At 37.9% G+C, this 16,796-nt stretch overlaps 1 protein-coding gene across 1 annotated transcript in view; it reads left to right on the top strand.

Moving 5' to 3' along the window:
- Positions 1–16,796, top strand: part of SESTD1 (SEC14 and spectrin domain containing 1) — a 111,214-nt gene that overhangs the window by 83,107 nt on the left and 11,311 nt on the right. The window contains exons 11-13 of the mRNA XM_021702792.1: positions 8,710–8,904; positions 9,426–9,540; positions 10,988–11,147. Coding sequence (XP_021558467.1) covers positions 8,710–8,904; positions 9,426–9,540; positions 10,988–11,147 — 470 coding nt within the window. The remainder of the gene's footprint in view (positions 1–8,709; positions 8,905–9,425; positions 9,541–10,987; positions 11,148–16,796) is intronic.

The raw sequence follows: 16,796 nt of genomic DNA, 5'->3' as shown, positions 1-16,796 counted from the left end.
AGTTGGGTATTTAACTGACTGAGCCACCCGAGCACTCCAGTACTTGTAAGAGTTTAAAAATGAAATCCTGTAATTGAAAAAAATCTGTGTATTTTATTCATTTCACAGGGTCCAACATAATGTTTTTTCCTTTTATGCTAAAAAAACATACTGAATAATTTGTATTTAACTTATAACCCCTTTTCTGAGGTTATACTCTTTCAATGTTCTTGGTACTTTTTATTTTTATTTTTTTAATTTTAATTTTATTTATTTTTTTAGAGAGGGAGGGAGGGGCAGAGGGAAAAGGAGAGAGAGAATTTTTTTTTTTTTTAAGATTTTATTTAAGGGGCACCTGGGTAGCTCAGTCGGTTAAACGTAGGCCTTGGGCTCAGGTCATGATCCCAGGGCCCTGGAATCAAACCCCATGTCAGGCTCTCTGCTCAGTGGGGAGCCTGCTTCTCCCTCTCCTTCTGCCTGCCTCTCTCTCTCTCTCTGTCAAATAAATTTTTAAAAAATCTTTAAAAGGGGCGCCTGGGTGGCTCAGTTGGTTAAGCAACTGCCTTCAGCTCAGGTCATGATCCTGGAGTCCCAGGATCGAGTCTCACATCAGGTTCCCCAGTCAGTGGGGAGTCTGCTTCTCCCTCTGACCCTCTCCCCTCTCATGCTCTCTCTCACTCTCTTTCTCTCAAATAAATAAATAAGATCTTTAAAAAAAAAAAAAATCTTCAAAGATTTTGGGGCACCTGGGTGGCTCAGTCGTTAAGCGTTTGCCTTCATCTCAGGTCATGATCCAGGGTCCTGGGATCCAGCCCCGCATCAGGCTCCCCGCTCCGCGGGAAGCCTGTTCTCCCTCTCCCACTCCCTCTGTTTGTGTTCCCTCTCTCACTGTGTCTTTCTCTGTCAAAAAATAAATAAAATCTTTCAAAAAAATTTAAAAAAATCTTTAAAGATTTTATTTATTTATTTGAGAGAGAACGCGTGCACACATCATGCAAGGAGGGCGGAGAAGGGCAGAGGGAGAGGATCTCAAGCAGACTCTGCGCTCAGCATGCCACAGGGCTCCATCTCATGACCCTGAGATCAGGACCTGAACCAAAACCGAGAGTTGGAGTTTAACCCACTGAGCCACCCAGGCGCCCCTCTTGGTACTTTTTAAATAACTTAATTCTGTTGATATTTTTGATATTGACTGTGACTTATTTGAACCCTGTGGATTGTTCTGGAGCATGTTACTATAGGATAACTATATCCTATATTTTGTACCCCCCCCCTTTTTTTTGTTAAAGATTGTATTTATTTATTTATTTGTCAGAGAGAGAATGAGAGAGAGAGAGAACGTGCACATGCGTACACAAGCAGGGGAGTGGCAGGCAGAGGGAGAAGCAGGCTCCACACTGAGCAAGGACCCTGATGTGGATGGGACTCAGTCCCAGGACCCTGGGATCATGACCTGAGCTGAAGGCAGACACTTAATCAACTGAGCCGCCCAGGCGTCCCACCCTTTTTGGTTCTTGGAAACAGTATTTGCTATAAAACATTCTAGATTTTTCTAGAGGATTTAGTTATGAAAGTATCCCCAGAGTCCCTTAAATAAAGATATGTGACACATGAGGGTCCTAAAGACAGGATTTATCTATATTTTACTATTTTTTAAAGATATCAAGAGGAGTAATTATACTTTGAAGTTGGATTATATACCTATTATAAAGAAGTTCACAGAAGGAATTGAAAAGCACATTTTATTTATTTATTTATTTTTTATAAGCTCAGATATTAGGGACTAAAATCTTTTTTTTTTATTATGTTATGTTAATCACCATACATTACATCATTAGTTTTTGATGTAGTGCTCCATGATTCATTGTTTGCGTATAACACCCAGTGTTCCATTCAGTACGTGCCCTCGTTAATATCCATCACCAGGCTAACCCATCCCCCCACCCCCCTCCCCTCTAGAACCCTCAGTTTGTTTCTCAGAGTCCATAGTCTCTCATGGTTCGTCTCCCCCTCTGATTACCCCCCTTCATTTTTCCCTTCCTGCTATCTTTTTTGTTTTTTTTAACATATAATGTATTATTTGTTTCAGAGGTACAGAAAAGCACATTTTATATTGCATATAGTATGGATGACATTACAAATTGTATACATAGAGATTCTTGTGTTTAGATTTTTATTTTTGTATTTTTATTGATAAAGTTTAAAAATCAATTTATTTTACTTATTTTTTTAAACATTTTTTTTATTTGAGAGAGAGAGCGAGAGAGAGAGACAGCACAAGCTGGGGGTGCGGCAGAGGGAGAGGGAGAAGCAGACTCCCCGCTGAGCAGGGAGTCTGGATGATGTGGGGCTCCATCCCAGGACCCTAAAATCATGACCTGAGCCAAAGGCAGATGCTTAACCAGCTGGGCCACCCAGGTGCTCCTAAAAATTAATTTAAAGGAAAAAAGAGCTTATGGAAAGTTTTGTGTGCTTAAGTTTACTTATAATGTGAAATCAGTATAAAATTTCAGAACTTTTGAATTGGAAAGGATCTTAAAGATTCTTCTAATACCATCACCTTATTTTTTTTTTTTTTAAAGATTTTATTTATTTATGTGACAGAGAGAGACACCGCGAGAGAGGGAACACAAGCAGCGGGAGTGGGAGAGGGAGAAGCAGGCTTCCTGCAGAGCAGGGAGCCTGACGCGGGGCTCGATCCCAGAACCCTGAGATCATGACCTGAGCTGAAGGCAGATGCTTAACGACTGAGCCACCCAGGCACCCCAACTATCACCTTATTTTTATACATGAACAAACAGAGAGAACATTTTTCGATCACTGGGTAGCTGGACAAGGGTTGAAACACCAGTCTCTTCATACTCACGAAATTCTTTTTCCCCTCTCTATATCTCTGTATTTCTGTCTCTCTCTCTTTCTATATTTTTCTCTGTCTGTCTTACTCGCTTACTAGCTCGCTCTCAGAGAAAGCTAAATTTCGTGGATGTGCTTAAGATAACAGCATTTTTTTCATTCCTATTCTCTTAATACTTGAGGACATACGCGCATATGTGGATGTTTGCATTCAGGGACATAGTGCTCAAAGAAAAGAAACATTGATGACTTACGGATTTCATTTCTTTAAATGATGTATGTTAGTTTCAAAATTGGAAGGTGGGGACAAATTGGATGGGAGTATAGAAGAAACAGAATTGGTCATGAGTTGATAGTTACTGAAGATGGATGACACATGGGGTTCATTATACTGTTCTTTCCACTTTTGAATAGTTTGAAATTTTTCATTCTACAAGGTTTACAAATGAGAATTGCACTGTTTTAACCAATAGGTGGCACTACATTGTCACCTTGAGAATAGGTTGATGCAGGATGAGTATATTAGCTTATGATGTTCTAATATTTTATTAAAAGCTTTCTTTTCTCTTTGTAAATAAGAGTCAACACTTTAAAGCATATGTTGGAGTTGTTCAGGTCTTAGTGAAATTATGACAAATTTCTAGTGTGTTGATTGCTTAATAGGGATAGAAATTAACATACCATTTTGTATTAAATCACTGTCAAGTATTAAATTTTAGATTCTTCATAAAAGCATAATTCATAAAACTAAAAAATTTCCCAAATTTATTAGAATATTTAGTATTAATATACAGAAAATGAGAATCTTAGTAATATGTAGTTCTTTGTCAAGGAGTGTCATAAAGTTTGTTTTTTTAATACGAGGTAAGCACAACAAAAAATATCAAAGGTAGAAGAAAATGATTATACTTAAAATACATTTTAAAGTGTTTTAGTTCAGTAATCTTATTTTATCTTTTGGGTTGAGGTAGGTGTTGTTAGGAAAAACACATCATAGGAATGTGCAGAAGTATAAATCTCTGAAGCTTTAGGATTCCATTCATATATCTCCCATCTCACAGTGTTGACTTTTGGTCTTCAAAGAGAACACTGTTGTGTTGTGCCTAATAGTAAGCAGCAAAACAGACGTACATGAAGAGTCAACACCTATCTCACGAACATACTACCTTTAATTAAGTGAGCTGGCAGTGTTTCTTTCCTCCTAGATTGGGATTCCTGTTTCTTGGTTTAAGCATAAATACCCATTACTTCACCAGCTGTGCATCACCACCAGTTCCCGCATGATTCCAGTGTCAATCCTGATGACTACCTCTGTCCTAGTATGTGAGCATTCAAGCTCATCTTACCTACCATCTAATTCTAAATTACATGTCTTGGAATTGATTTTTTTTTTCTATGCAGTTAAATGTTTATAAAAGGTGGGCCAGAGGATGGCCAAAACTGAACTGAATGCAGCCTGTTCGCCTAAGGTTCTATAAATTTTATATTCTCCTATTTCTAGGAAGAAACATTTTGATTAATTTGAAGAGAGAGAGAGAGAGAGAGAGTGTGTGTGTGTGTGTGTGTGTGTGTGTGTGTGTCTGTGCATGCCAGATTTTTTTTTTTCCTTACATCTCAGGGAGACCGATTATTTCTTTAGGACAACCTCAGTTCCTAATGTGAGTTTCTTTAATATTTAAAGTGTTAATTTCAAGAAAAATACTGGTTCTTAAATTGTTTGCATCCTTGTCCTGGTTACTAGGGCCTTTATTTTACAGATTAAGATTAGGAAAAAATCAACTCTAGGATGGTTGTTCTTAAACCTTAGTGGTCCTAGAAGTCACCTGAAGTGATTGTTAAACTGCCTGTTGCAGAGCCATATGCCCACAGACTCTGATTTAGTAGGTCAGGGGTGGAGCTTAGGTATTTTTAGTAAGCACCCCTGGTAAAATGATATAGATAGTTCTTACTGTAAAACATAGTGACCCAGGATGCTAATCCTTTAGTCTGCTATTTTTCTCTGAATCATGACTGTTACTTCTTCAAAAAATTGGATCTATTTATTTAGAGCATTAACTAAATTTATAAGTACTTTGGGAAGACTATGAAATCCCTTTCTATTTTAGAACACTAATGTGATATTTTTCTCAAGTTGTATTTTCTGCTTTAAATCCATCTTCATTAACCTTTATAATCACTCTATGGTTTCAAAAGTATTTTACAGATAATATTATGTGATTAATTTATACAATAACCAGTAAGATAGATAAGACAGATAATATCATCACTGTTGTACAGAACAGGGTTTCTCAATCTTGGCCCTATGATACTTTGGGCCAGGTAGATCTTTGGTGTAGGGGCTGTCCCGTGCATTATAGGGTAATTTAGCTGCATCACTGGCCTCTACCCACTAGATGCATTAGCATTGTGCCCTCCCAGTTGTGACAGCCAAAAATGTCTCTGAATATTGCAAAATATTCCCTCTGAAGCAAAATAGCCCCCAGTTGAAAATCACTGCTATAAAGAAACAGGTTCTGAGAGATAAGTGACTTAATGAAGATGACACCCTTTGTAAGGAGAAAAGACTTTGAGTTCGTCTTTCAAATCCATTGTTCTTTTCTCTACATCTGACTACATTGTCTGTATAATAATATTCAGAGATTTCATAGTAGTTCAAGCAATAAAACAATATGACAAATTAGAGAAACCCAAGTTTTAGGTACAGGCCACAAGAGTAGACCACATTTAGAGTAGTTCCTGTTACCTACTTAATTTAATGTCGGCTAATCTACAATGTCTGACGTAAAGTGTTTTATATGTTCATTCAGTACATATTAACTGAGCACATACTAAATGTCACATGTTGTTCTAGGCTCTTGGTATATTAGCACTGTCTTATAATGTGGAACTTAAATTCATATTGGGAAAGAGGGAGTGGAGAGCAGGTAAGGCAGTGCTTTTAGGAAAGGCTTCTCTGAGGAGATCACATTTAATCAGAAACCTTGAAATGATATGAAGGAGTAATTCAAGCAAAAGGCAGCTCAGATTGAGGACACAGAAGTAAAAACACTGTAGGTTGGAGCTTACTTGCCATTGCAAAGGAACAGCAGGTATGTTGGTGGTGTTGCAGTGCAGTGAGCAAGGTAAGGAGTCACACAAAACAACGTTTCTGAGAGTCAGGGGCCAAATCATGTCCATTTAGCCCACAAAAGGGAGTTGACATTTATTTTATTTTTTTAAAAAATATTTATTTGTCAGAGAGAGCACAAGTGGGGGGAGCGGCAGGCAGAGGGAGAAGCAGACTCCCCGATGAGCAGGGAACCCAATGCGGGGCTCGATCCCAGGACCCTGGGATCATGACCTGAGCTGGAGACAGACACTTAACTGACTGAGCCACCCAGGCGCCCCTTGACATTTATTTTAAATGTTACATGAAATCATTGGAGGGATTTTTGAGCAGAGAACTGATTTATGTTTTTTTATTTTTTTTTATTTTTTATTTTTTTCTAAGATTTTATTTATTTATTTGAGAGAGAGAATGAGATAGAGAGAGCATGAGAGGGGGGAGGGTCAGAGGGAGAAGCAGACTCCCTGCCGAGCAGGGAGCCCGATGTGGGACTCGATCCAGGGACTCCAGGATCATGACCTGAGCCGAAGGCAGTCGCTTAACCAACTGAGCCACCCAGGCGCCCTGATTTATGTTTTTAAAAGGTCTCTGGCTACCATATGGAAAATAAGGACTAGGGACAAACAACAAAACAGAAGACAGGAGACTAATAGAATGAAGGCAGTAGATGTAATGAGAAGTTGTCAGATTCCTTAGGTTGAGCCAGCAAGACTTGCTCTTAGAAAGATCAGGTGTTTGGCTTTAGCCACTCTTAAGTTGGGGAACACTGGGAGAGAAGCAGCTTGGGAGCTACAGAATTAGTAGCTTCGGGGACAGGGTAAATTTTAGATGTCTAATACTCATCCAAATGGAGATAGTGAGTAGACACTTGGGTATCACTGTTGAGTTCAGGGAAGGGGACAAGGTGAGGATATTAATGTGGGAATTATCAGCATATAGATGTTATTTAAAGGCATGAGACTAGATGAACTCATCCAAGCCCAAAGAGTATTGATTCAGAAGAAAAGAGCCTTTGGAAAGCTGAACCCCAGGTCACTCCTAAACTTAGAGGTCAAGAAGCAGAAGGAGGGCCAGCAGAGCTGTTGTGTCTGAGGGAAGAATAGAGAAAGGCATTTCAAGGAGGAAGTGGTTGTTTTTGTGAAACGCAACTGAAAAGCCCAAATAAGATAAAGACTGAGAATTTACTAAGAGCAGGAAGGACAAAATCCTGATTAGAATGGGTTAAAAAGAGAATGGGGAATAGAAGATAGAATTTGTATAGGGTACTCCTTTAAGGGATGGTCTTGGTCTTGATAATTGAAGTTTAATTTATGTATAGTAATATATGTTACATAAAATACACATCTTAAGTGTATATTTTGTTTTTTAATATAAGATACTGCAGCTTATTTGTATGCTGGTGGATATAATCCAGTTGAAAAGAATGAATTGATGATGTGAGAGAGAAGATAAGTGCAAGGGCAAAGCCTTGTGTAGGCAACAGAGGACAGAGATAGTGCAAGTGACATGGCTGCCTGAGAAACGGGGACAGTTCATCTGCTATTTTAGTGGCGAGGGCAAAGCATAGGGCTGCAGAAAGAGGGAGGGTCATAGATTTGTCGGTGAGAAGATGAGAGTTCTCTTCTGATTGCTTCCTATTGAATTAAGTTAGATTTTTGGCTGAGAATGAAGAGGGGGAAAGGGAGTTGGAGATTTAAGGAGTGAAGAAAACAAATAATCATGAGAGAGTGGGAAAATGAACTGACTAGAGAAATGTAATAGGATTGCTGAAGGCCTATTTGAGGTTATTTATATACACTTTATATATTTTTATGTGGAGAGAGTCTATATATTTATATGTACTATAACTTTTAAAAGACAGCTGTTTGCATCGTTGTTATTATTCAAGCATGTTGCTACTCTGGTGTAGGTATACAGTAGGCAGAGAAACCAGGTCTGAGGTCTTGACAGGTGGATTGGATGGAAGGAAGAGAGCAGGGCATGAGCATGGGTTGTGCTCTGAGAGGTGATTATAGCCTCTGACCAAAGATAGAAGTGAGGGCGTGAGACTCTTCAGTGCTGGACCATGAAGCAGCAGGTCAGTGGATTGGGCAATCTCATCGGGTTGGAGGAGTGAGTGTCCTAAAGTGTGTGAATGAGAGAGTCAGTAGCTGGGGACTGGAGAATGAGATTCTTGAAGATCTGGGAGCTGTATAGTAATACATGATTATGACAGGAATTCACATGTGCTGGAGTAGGTAGCTGAGGTGGGGTGGGGACAGGATGGTTGCAAGTGAGAGAGGGAATTGGTACAGAGTTAAGAATGCTGCGTGGATGCGTACATGGTGGGGGTCGGTGGGAAGGCTGGCCCAAAGAGGAGGGCCGTGACCTTTGTCAAACTCCCCGGAAGAGAGTGCTTAATGGGGAAGGTTTGGAAGGATGTCATCCAAGAGCATGCACTTTAAAGGAGATGTGGGTTTTGAGAGAGAGGGAGAAATGGTCTGGTAATAATTTTCTCTGAGGATGGACAGGTTTCAGGTAGAACAAGAAAGGAAAGGAAACATTTAGAGACCAGGATGAAGATATACGATAGATATTGACGTTGACAAGAGTGAGTTCTGGGGGTCATGTGCAAGGATTTGGGGGTTGAGGGCTTCTCATCCTCACTTTAAGTAATTTTTGCCTTACAAAATTATCATAAATGTTACTTAGTTTATCTGGAGGAATTATAAAATGTAATGTAGTTCTTCAGGAGCCAATTTGATCCTTAATTTACAACATGTCTGTTACAGGAATGGTTTGCAGTGTATGTGGAACTTAATCAGCAAATTGCAGCACTCTTAAATGCTGGGGATGAGGAAGATCTTGTAGAACTGAAGTCACTGCAGCAACAGCTTAGTGATGTTTGCTATCGACAGGCCAGTCAGCTGGAATTTAGGCAGAATCTCTTACAAGCAGCTCTTGAATTTCATGGTGTTGCCCAAGATGTAAGTGTACTCTGATTGCTTTTCTGTTCTTCAAATGATCTGAACACTTATCTGCACATAATTTTTGCAGGTTTGCATGTCTCCTAATTATTTTTCTGGAACAATAAAATAATTTACTTGTGGGGAGATGATAAAAGTCTTTGATTTTTTTTAATTTTCATTTTTAAGTCATTTCGCATGCAACTAAACCTTTTTTGTCTAAATAGTGTACCAACCTAGTAGATGTATTTCATTTTGATTGTTCTCTGTTTATGCTTTATAACATAGATTGAAATGGAAGATTCAGTACTTTCTTATATTCTGCTGACCTGGATATAAATCTTTGTTTTCCTGGTGCATGCATCTGTTTGTTCTGTCTTTTCAGATAACATGTATTGTAATTATTAGTCCTTGTCTTTTAACAGCATAGTCTTTTTCAAGTGTAATTGTGATAACCTCATTAGATATAAACCTCATTAATCATTAAACACTTTAGATGCTGATTACATCAGGGTTATCTCTTTGGTGTCCCTCTGCTTTAGTTGTCTCAGCAGTTGGATGGCTTATTAGGGATGTTGTGCGTAGATGTAGCACCAGCTGATGGAGCATCGATTCAGCAGACTTTAAAACTGCTTGAAGAGAAGCTGAAAAGTGTTGGTAAGCAGATTTTAAAAATGCTGAAACATAAGGGTTCTTTTTTTAGAAATATCATTACTATTGTTAGACAAGTCAACTTATACTGAACTAATTATAATTATTTATAGGAAACACAGGAAAAATTAGTATAAAATAGGTTTTATTCCCTTGAAGGGTGTAATACGTGCTAAAATGTTTATTTTTCACTGATGGTCAGTCACCCTTCCTTCATTGGGCCTTTAGCCTTTCTTCTTTATCCAGCTATATCTACAGGTGCTATGTCTTGCATATACTATGAACAGTTATTTATAGTGCATGCATAAGCTGTAATTAGCTGTGAAGTGTTCTGTGGTAAATCCTGTATGCCCCAAACTGTGTTTTATGCAATGATTTTTGTTGTTGCTATATCCTAACCTTGTGAATAAATAGTCGGTTTGGTTCTGTGCATTTGTTTCTCCAAATTGGGAATATTGCCAAGGTTACCTACTCTCCCAAGGGGAGGATGATCCCATTTCACTTGACACCAAGGCCTTTTACATTTTACTACAGTAGGAAGGAAATACAGTGAATTTCCTTAGGTCATGACTGGAGAGGAGATAGTGGATGTACAAATGGGAACGGAGGGTTGTTCCGGGTAGGATAGGAGGGCAAAGGGAAATGGAGGCCAGGAAGCAGAAAGCTAAGACAGATTTAGTAGAAAGTGGTGACACGTGATTGAACCAAATTAATTAATTATTGAAAAGGATTTGAGGGAATGCATTTGAAAAATCATATTTGTATGGGTATTTTACTTGTTAGCAGCCTTTGTTATTTTAACACATAGGCATAATACGTATTTTGTAATTAATTTGCCAAATGCAGTTTATTTCAAAGCATCAGAAGTTTTCTAGAGCCATACTTCTCCTTTAAAAAAGAAAAGAAGAGTTCATGTGTGCTTGTCTGGTTTGGAATACTGTAAATCTATCCTAAATCTTGCTTTTCGTTAGGTGTAAGCTGGAAGATGCCTGAACTCAAAATATTCAGCATCCTTTTTCAGTGATAATGCATTGCTTGAATGCTTTGAAGTTTTGTAACTCTTATATGTTATTTTGAACAAAATGTTTGCCTTGTTCTAAAAATTGGACTACATAAAAGCACAAAGGAAACAAATTGAAAAATATTACTAGCCAAAATAGAAATTTTCACACTTTCTTCCTGCTTTCAGTTTTCAAAAATAATTATCATCAATGGAAATTAACCTTTAGGAAATTCTCTTTAGGCAGAATTTGGCATGAGAAGGGAGCTCAATTGAAACCACATTTAAGGGTTTTATTGCTTGAAGTGTTCAGAGAACCCCATCCCAAGATAGTTTAATGTACAAAGCTGTCATGCTTGGAATCCAAGTACAATATCTGCTGAGAGGATTTACTTGAGGGAGGGAAAGCACCTCCTTTGTTTAAGAGATTAAATCTAGGAACTTTTGTTTTAGATGTAGGATTACAAGGTTTGCGTGAAAAAGGTCAAGGACTTCTGGATCAGATCTCCAATCAGGCATCCTGGGCCTATGGAAAGGATGTAACCATTGAAAATAAAGAAAATGTGGACCACATACAAGGAGTGATGGAAGATATGCAGCTTAGGAAACAAAGGCAAAGTTTGACTGTTAATGTTAATTTTTGCTAAAATAACATAATAAGATGAGAAGTGATATAATTTGTTTTCCATACAAAATAGAAGTTCTAACCTGTTAATATAGTAGGCATGTAGTAGGTTTTGGTGAGTGTAATTATTGTATATAATTGTACTAACAAATAATGACAATTTGTTCAACTAATGATACTTCTCCCCTTTTTAATTCAGTGGTAAAATTTCAGTTGCACCCAAATACTTCGTATTCCATGTCTCCAGTATAGCCTATGACTCTTTCATCTTTTAAGAAAACCCTTTTTCTCCTTTTTGGAGAATTTTGCTTTTCCATTTTCATTTGGTTTAGAGTTGCTATTAAATGTGTCATCTACATAGATCAGTTTCTTCATCTAAACTTCTGACTCACAAATTGTCACGCATTCTTTGTACTCATATTTGCTCTGAAAGGATTAGACAATAGACTCTGGGTAAGAGGCTATTTAGTTTTATTTTGTATAGAGGCAGGGATTTAAAGGATTCTTTGAAAATTCAATTTGCAGTAGCAACTGAGAGAGCATTACAAAGTAAAGGATTAAATTAATATATGAAAGTATATACAGTGTAGCATGGTTGTATGAAATTTTTGCACACTTAGAAATTTTAAGGTATCAGCAAAACCTCACAAATTATCTCTATGTCACAGAGAAAATACTCATTAGGCAGAAATTCCTTCTAGCCTCACATGCAAACTTAACCCATTTCATTATTTTATTCTAATCACAAAGGATGCTATAGCTCTGTTCTTAATAAGCCAAGTTTACCCTCATGTCTTCCCTGTCTACTCTCGTTCTCTACTCTGATCTCTGCCTCTCATTTAAATGCTTAAGTCTCTCATTAAAAAAAAAAATTACACACATGCATATACTTTCCTCTTCAGCCCTTTCTTTGTCTTCTAGCCCTAGAATTCTCCTTCCTGACAGCTAAGTCATTTGAGGGTCTAATCTACACTCATACTATTTCCTCCCTGCCTCCCATTTACTTTTCAATCCTCCTCAGTCTGACTTCTGCCTTCATTTCACTGAACTTGCTCTTAATGATGTCACCAGTGACTTTGTAATTACCATGTAATAAATACTTGATCTTGCTCAAAATCCAGGGAGTACTTTTGGTCTTCATATTGCTTGATCACGCTGAATAGCATTGGACACAACCGACTTTTTCTTCTTGAAACTAGCTGACAGCTTTGTCTTCTTTTGAAAACACCCTCATGATCCTGGCCTTCTGTTTCTTCTTAGTTTTCTTCACTGGTTTCTTGTTCTCTAGCTAATTTCACTGCTTTCAGGGTTTGTTTTGAGGCCAAGTCCTCTTATTCTATGTGTTCTCCCTGGACAGTTTCACTACTTGAATGACTTTCTTTTATTTGATTGTGATTGAGTATTTATGGTTCTGACCCAGACTCCTGTCCTATGCTTTGAACCCATAATTACACTTGGCCTACTAGTATCTCTGGGTGGATGCCCCACACATTCCTGAAACCTAGTATGTCCAGATACTTGCTCTTCTCTTTTAATTTCCTATCTAGGTTAAAGTTACCATTAGCTACCAAATTTGGAATTTATCCTAAAATCATACTCTTCCTCATCCCGTATAGCCTGATCAAATATCTTAAGTTTTGCTGTCTCTGAATCCTGAACATTTTCTATTTAAGATCTCCTCTCTTACCTGCCTCTGGCCTTGATCCTCTCTAGTCTGTTGTACATGAGAATAATCTTTGTAAAGTGCATATCTAATCATAAAACCCCGCTCAATGATTTCCTGTTTTCTCAGATGAAGTTCAGTCTCCTTGAAATAGTGTAGGAGACTTCATAACTCAATCCTGCATAATCTTATCTCCTACATCTTTCCCATACAGACACAGTTGTTTTTATTTTCCTGAATGCATCGTGCTGTTTCATGAATCTATGACTTAGAATACTTCTTTCTTCACTTTCTACCTGGTGGATTCTTACTTATTTTTCAAGACTCAGAGATACTTATTTTTGGAAGGCTTTTCAGATTTGTAAGGCATGTTAGTTACTTGTTCCTCCCTGCTCCCATAGAACTCTTTACATAGCTCTGCAGTAGCACTCACCACATTGTTTGTTTAAAAGTCTGCTGCCCAAAATGGGACCAGCCTAATAGTTGAGACCGTGAAGCACATTATCTGACACCTGACAGTATGCATTAAATATATCTATGATATCATCTTCATCATTAAAATGTCTTACATTGTTTACCTTCAGATTGTAAAAGTACTTCTCATCATCACTTCCTTTTAGTCCCTTGTTAGAATTACTTTAACCAAATTCATTTTAGTACTATGTTATGGGCTTTTATAAAGGGCATTCTTATAAAAAATACCCTTGTGACAATGGTTTCTATATTGTTATTCAGCTTCTTTAAGAACACTGACTGTCGTGGAGCTCAGTGCCTTCTAGGTAATTGGTCATTAGTGTTTGAGACTGTAGTGAGGTCCCCCTTCCTCTAAAGTACATGGAATTGCATGAGGACGAAGGGAATGGATCAGAGCTGAGTTAGCTAAAGTCACCTTGAAAGTTCAATCTGTACATCACTGTAAAATTTTAAAACACTGAATTGTGTCTCTCTACACCCAGAGATCAATAGAGTTTTTTTTCCTCTTTGGAACATAGATGGAGTGTTTTTTGTTTTTTTTTTTTTTAATTCAAAATTAGATACTACTTTGGGTAATGTAATATAATGAAAAGTGTTAAGTTTTTTTTATTTGCAAGCTTTATTAAAATGCCATTTTAAAGAAAAAGCTCAGATTATGTTTGAGAGATTTAAAACCAATAATTCATGAGTGGGTTAGTCTTTTCACTGCTATAAAATATGTTTTCCATGAATATTCCACAATTTTTCATTTTTCTGTTGGACACTTACATTGTTCACTGTCTTTTTTAAATTTAAATTAAATTAATTAACATATGGTGTATTATTATTTTCAGAGGTAGAGGTCAGTGATTCATCCATCATATGTAATACCCAGTGCTCATTACATCACATGCCCTCCTTAATGTCCATCACCCAGTTACCCCATCCCATCACGTCTCCCCGCCTGCAGTGACTCTCATTTTGTTTCCTATGATTAAATCTCTTCTTGTTTCCCTCTCTCATTTCATCTTGTTTTATTTTTCCCTCCCTTCTCCTTTGATCCTCTCTTTCATTTCTTAAATTCCATATATGAATGAGATCATATGATACTTGTCTTTCTCTGATTGACTTATTTTGCTTAGCATAATGCCCTTTAGTTCCAGCCATGTCATTACAAATGGCAAGATTTCAATTTTTGGTGGCTGAGTGGTATTCCATTCTATATAAATACCACATCTTCTTTATCCATTCATCTGTAGATGGACATTTGGGCTCTTTCCATAGTTTGGCTATTGTGGACGTTGCTGCTATAAACATTGGGGTGTTGGTGCCCCTTAAGATCACTATATTTGTATCTTTGGGATAAGTACCTAGTAGTGCAGTTGCTGGATCGTATGGTAGCTCTATTTTCAACTTTTTGAGGAACCTCCATACTGTTCTCCAGAGTGGCTGCAGCAGCTTGCATTCCCACCAACAGTGTAAGAGGGTTCTCCTTTCTCCACATCCTCACCAACATCTGTCATTTCCTGACTTATTAATTTTAGCCATTCTGACCGGTATGAAGGTGGTATCTCGTTGTGGTTTTGATTTGTATTTCCCTGATGATGAGTGATGTTAAGCATCTTTTCGTGTGTCTGTTGTTGGCCATTTGGATGTCGTCTTTGGAGAGATATCTGTTCATGTCTTCTGCCCATTTCTTGATCAGATTATTTGTTCTTTGGGTGTTGAGTTTGATAAGTTCTTTATAGATTTTGGATACTAGCCTTTTATCTGATAAGACATTTGCACATATCTTCTCCCATTCTGTCAGTTGTCTTTTGGTTTTGTTGACAGTTTCCTTTGCTGTGCAAAAGCTTTTTATCTTGATCAAATCCCAGTGTTCATTTTTGCCCTTGCTTCCCTTGCCTTTGGAGACGTATCTAGCAAGAAGTTGCTGCAGCTGAGGTTGAAGAGGTTGCTGCCTGTGTTCTTCTCTAGGATTTTGATGGATTCCTATCTCACATTTAGGTCTTTCATACATTTTGAGTCTCTGTTTTTGTGTATAGTGTAAGAAAATGGTCCAGTTTCATTCTTCTGCATGTGGCTGTCCAAGTTTCCCAACACCATTTGTTGAAGAGACTGTCTTTTTTCCACTGGATATTCTTTCCTTCTTTGTTGAAGATTAGTTGACTGTAGAGTTGAGGGTTCATTTTTGGGTTCTCTATTCTGTTCCATTGATCTACGTGTTTGTTTTTGTGCCAGTACCATACTGTCTTGATGATTATAGCTTTGTAATAGAGGTTGAGGTCTGGAATTGTGATGCCACCAGTTTTGATTTTCTTTTTCAACATTCCTTTGGCTGTTTGGGGTCTTTTCTGTTCCATACAAATTTTAGGATTATTTGTTCCAGCTCTGTGAAAAATGTCGATGGTATTTTGATAGGGATTGCTTTGAATGTATAGATTGCTCTAGGTAGCATAGACATTTTAACAATCTTTGTTCTTCCAATGCATGAACATGGGATGTTTTTCCATTTCTTTGTGTCTTCCTCAATTTCTTTCAGGAGAGTTCTGTGGTTTTCTGAGTAGAGACCCTTTGCCTCTTTGGTTAGGTTTATTCCTAGGTGTCTTACGGTTTTTGGTGCAATTGTAAATGGGATTGACTCCTTATTTTCTCTTTCTTCTGTCTCATTGTTAGTGTATAGAAATGCATCTGATTTCTGTGCATTGGTTTTATATCCTGCCACTTTACTGAATTCCTGTATGAGTTCTAGCAATTTGGGGGTGGAGTCTTTAGGTTTTCCACGTAGAGTATTTGTCATCTGCAAAGAGTGAGAGTTTGACTTCTTTGCCAATTTGAATGCCTTTTATTTCTTTTTGTTGTCTGATTGCTGAGACTAGTACCTCTAGTACTATGTTGAACAACAGTGGTGAGAGTGGACATCCCGGTTGTGTTCCTGACCTTAGGGGAAAAGCTCTCAGTTTTTTCCCATTTAGGATGATATTCACTATGGGCTTTTCATATATGGCTTTTATGATATTGAAGTGTGTTCCCTCTATCCCTACGCTGTGAAGAGTTTTAATCAGGAAAGGATGCTGTACTTTGTCAAATGCTTTTTCTGCATCTATTGAGAGGATCATATGGTTCTTGTCCCTTTTTTTATTAATGTAGTGTATCACGTTGATTGATTTGTGGATGTTGAACCACCCTTGCAGCCCCGGAATAAATCCCACTTGGTCGTGGTGAATGATCCTTTTAATTTTTTTAAAGATTTTATTTATTTTTGAGAGAGAGAGAGCGAGCGAGCATGAGCTGGGGAATAGGCAGATGGAGAGGGAGAGGTAGACTCCCCACTGAGCAGGGAGCCTGATGGGGGGCTCAATCCCAGGACCTTGGGATCATGATCTGAGCCAAAGGCAGACGCTTAACTGACTGAGCCACCCAGGTGCCCCGGAATGATCCTTTTAATGTACATTTGGATCCTACTGGCTGGTATCTTGGTGAGAATTTTGGCATCCATGTTCATCAGAGATATTAGTCTG

The sequence above is a fragment of the Neomonachus schauinslandi genome, chromosome 3 (genome assembly GCF_002201575.2).
Source record: "Neomonachus schauinslandi chromosome 3, ASM220157v2, whole genome shotgun sequence".
NCBI classification, from domain to species: domain Eukaryota; kingdom Metazoa; phylum Chordata; class Mammalia; order Carnivora; family Phocidae; genus Neomonachus; species Neomonachus schauinslandi.
The sequence above is the reverse complement of the archived record's forward strand: the minus strand, read 5'-3'. Positions and strand labels throughout refer to the sequence as shown.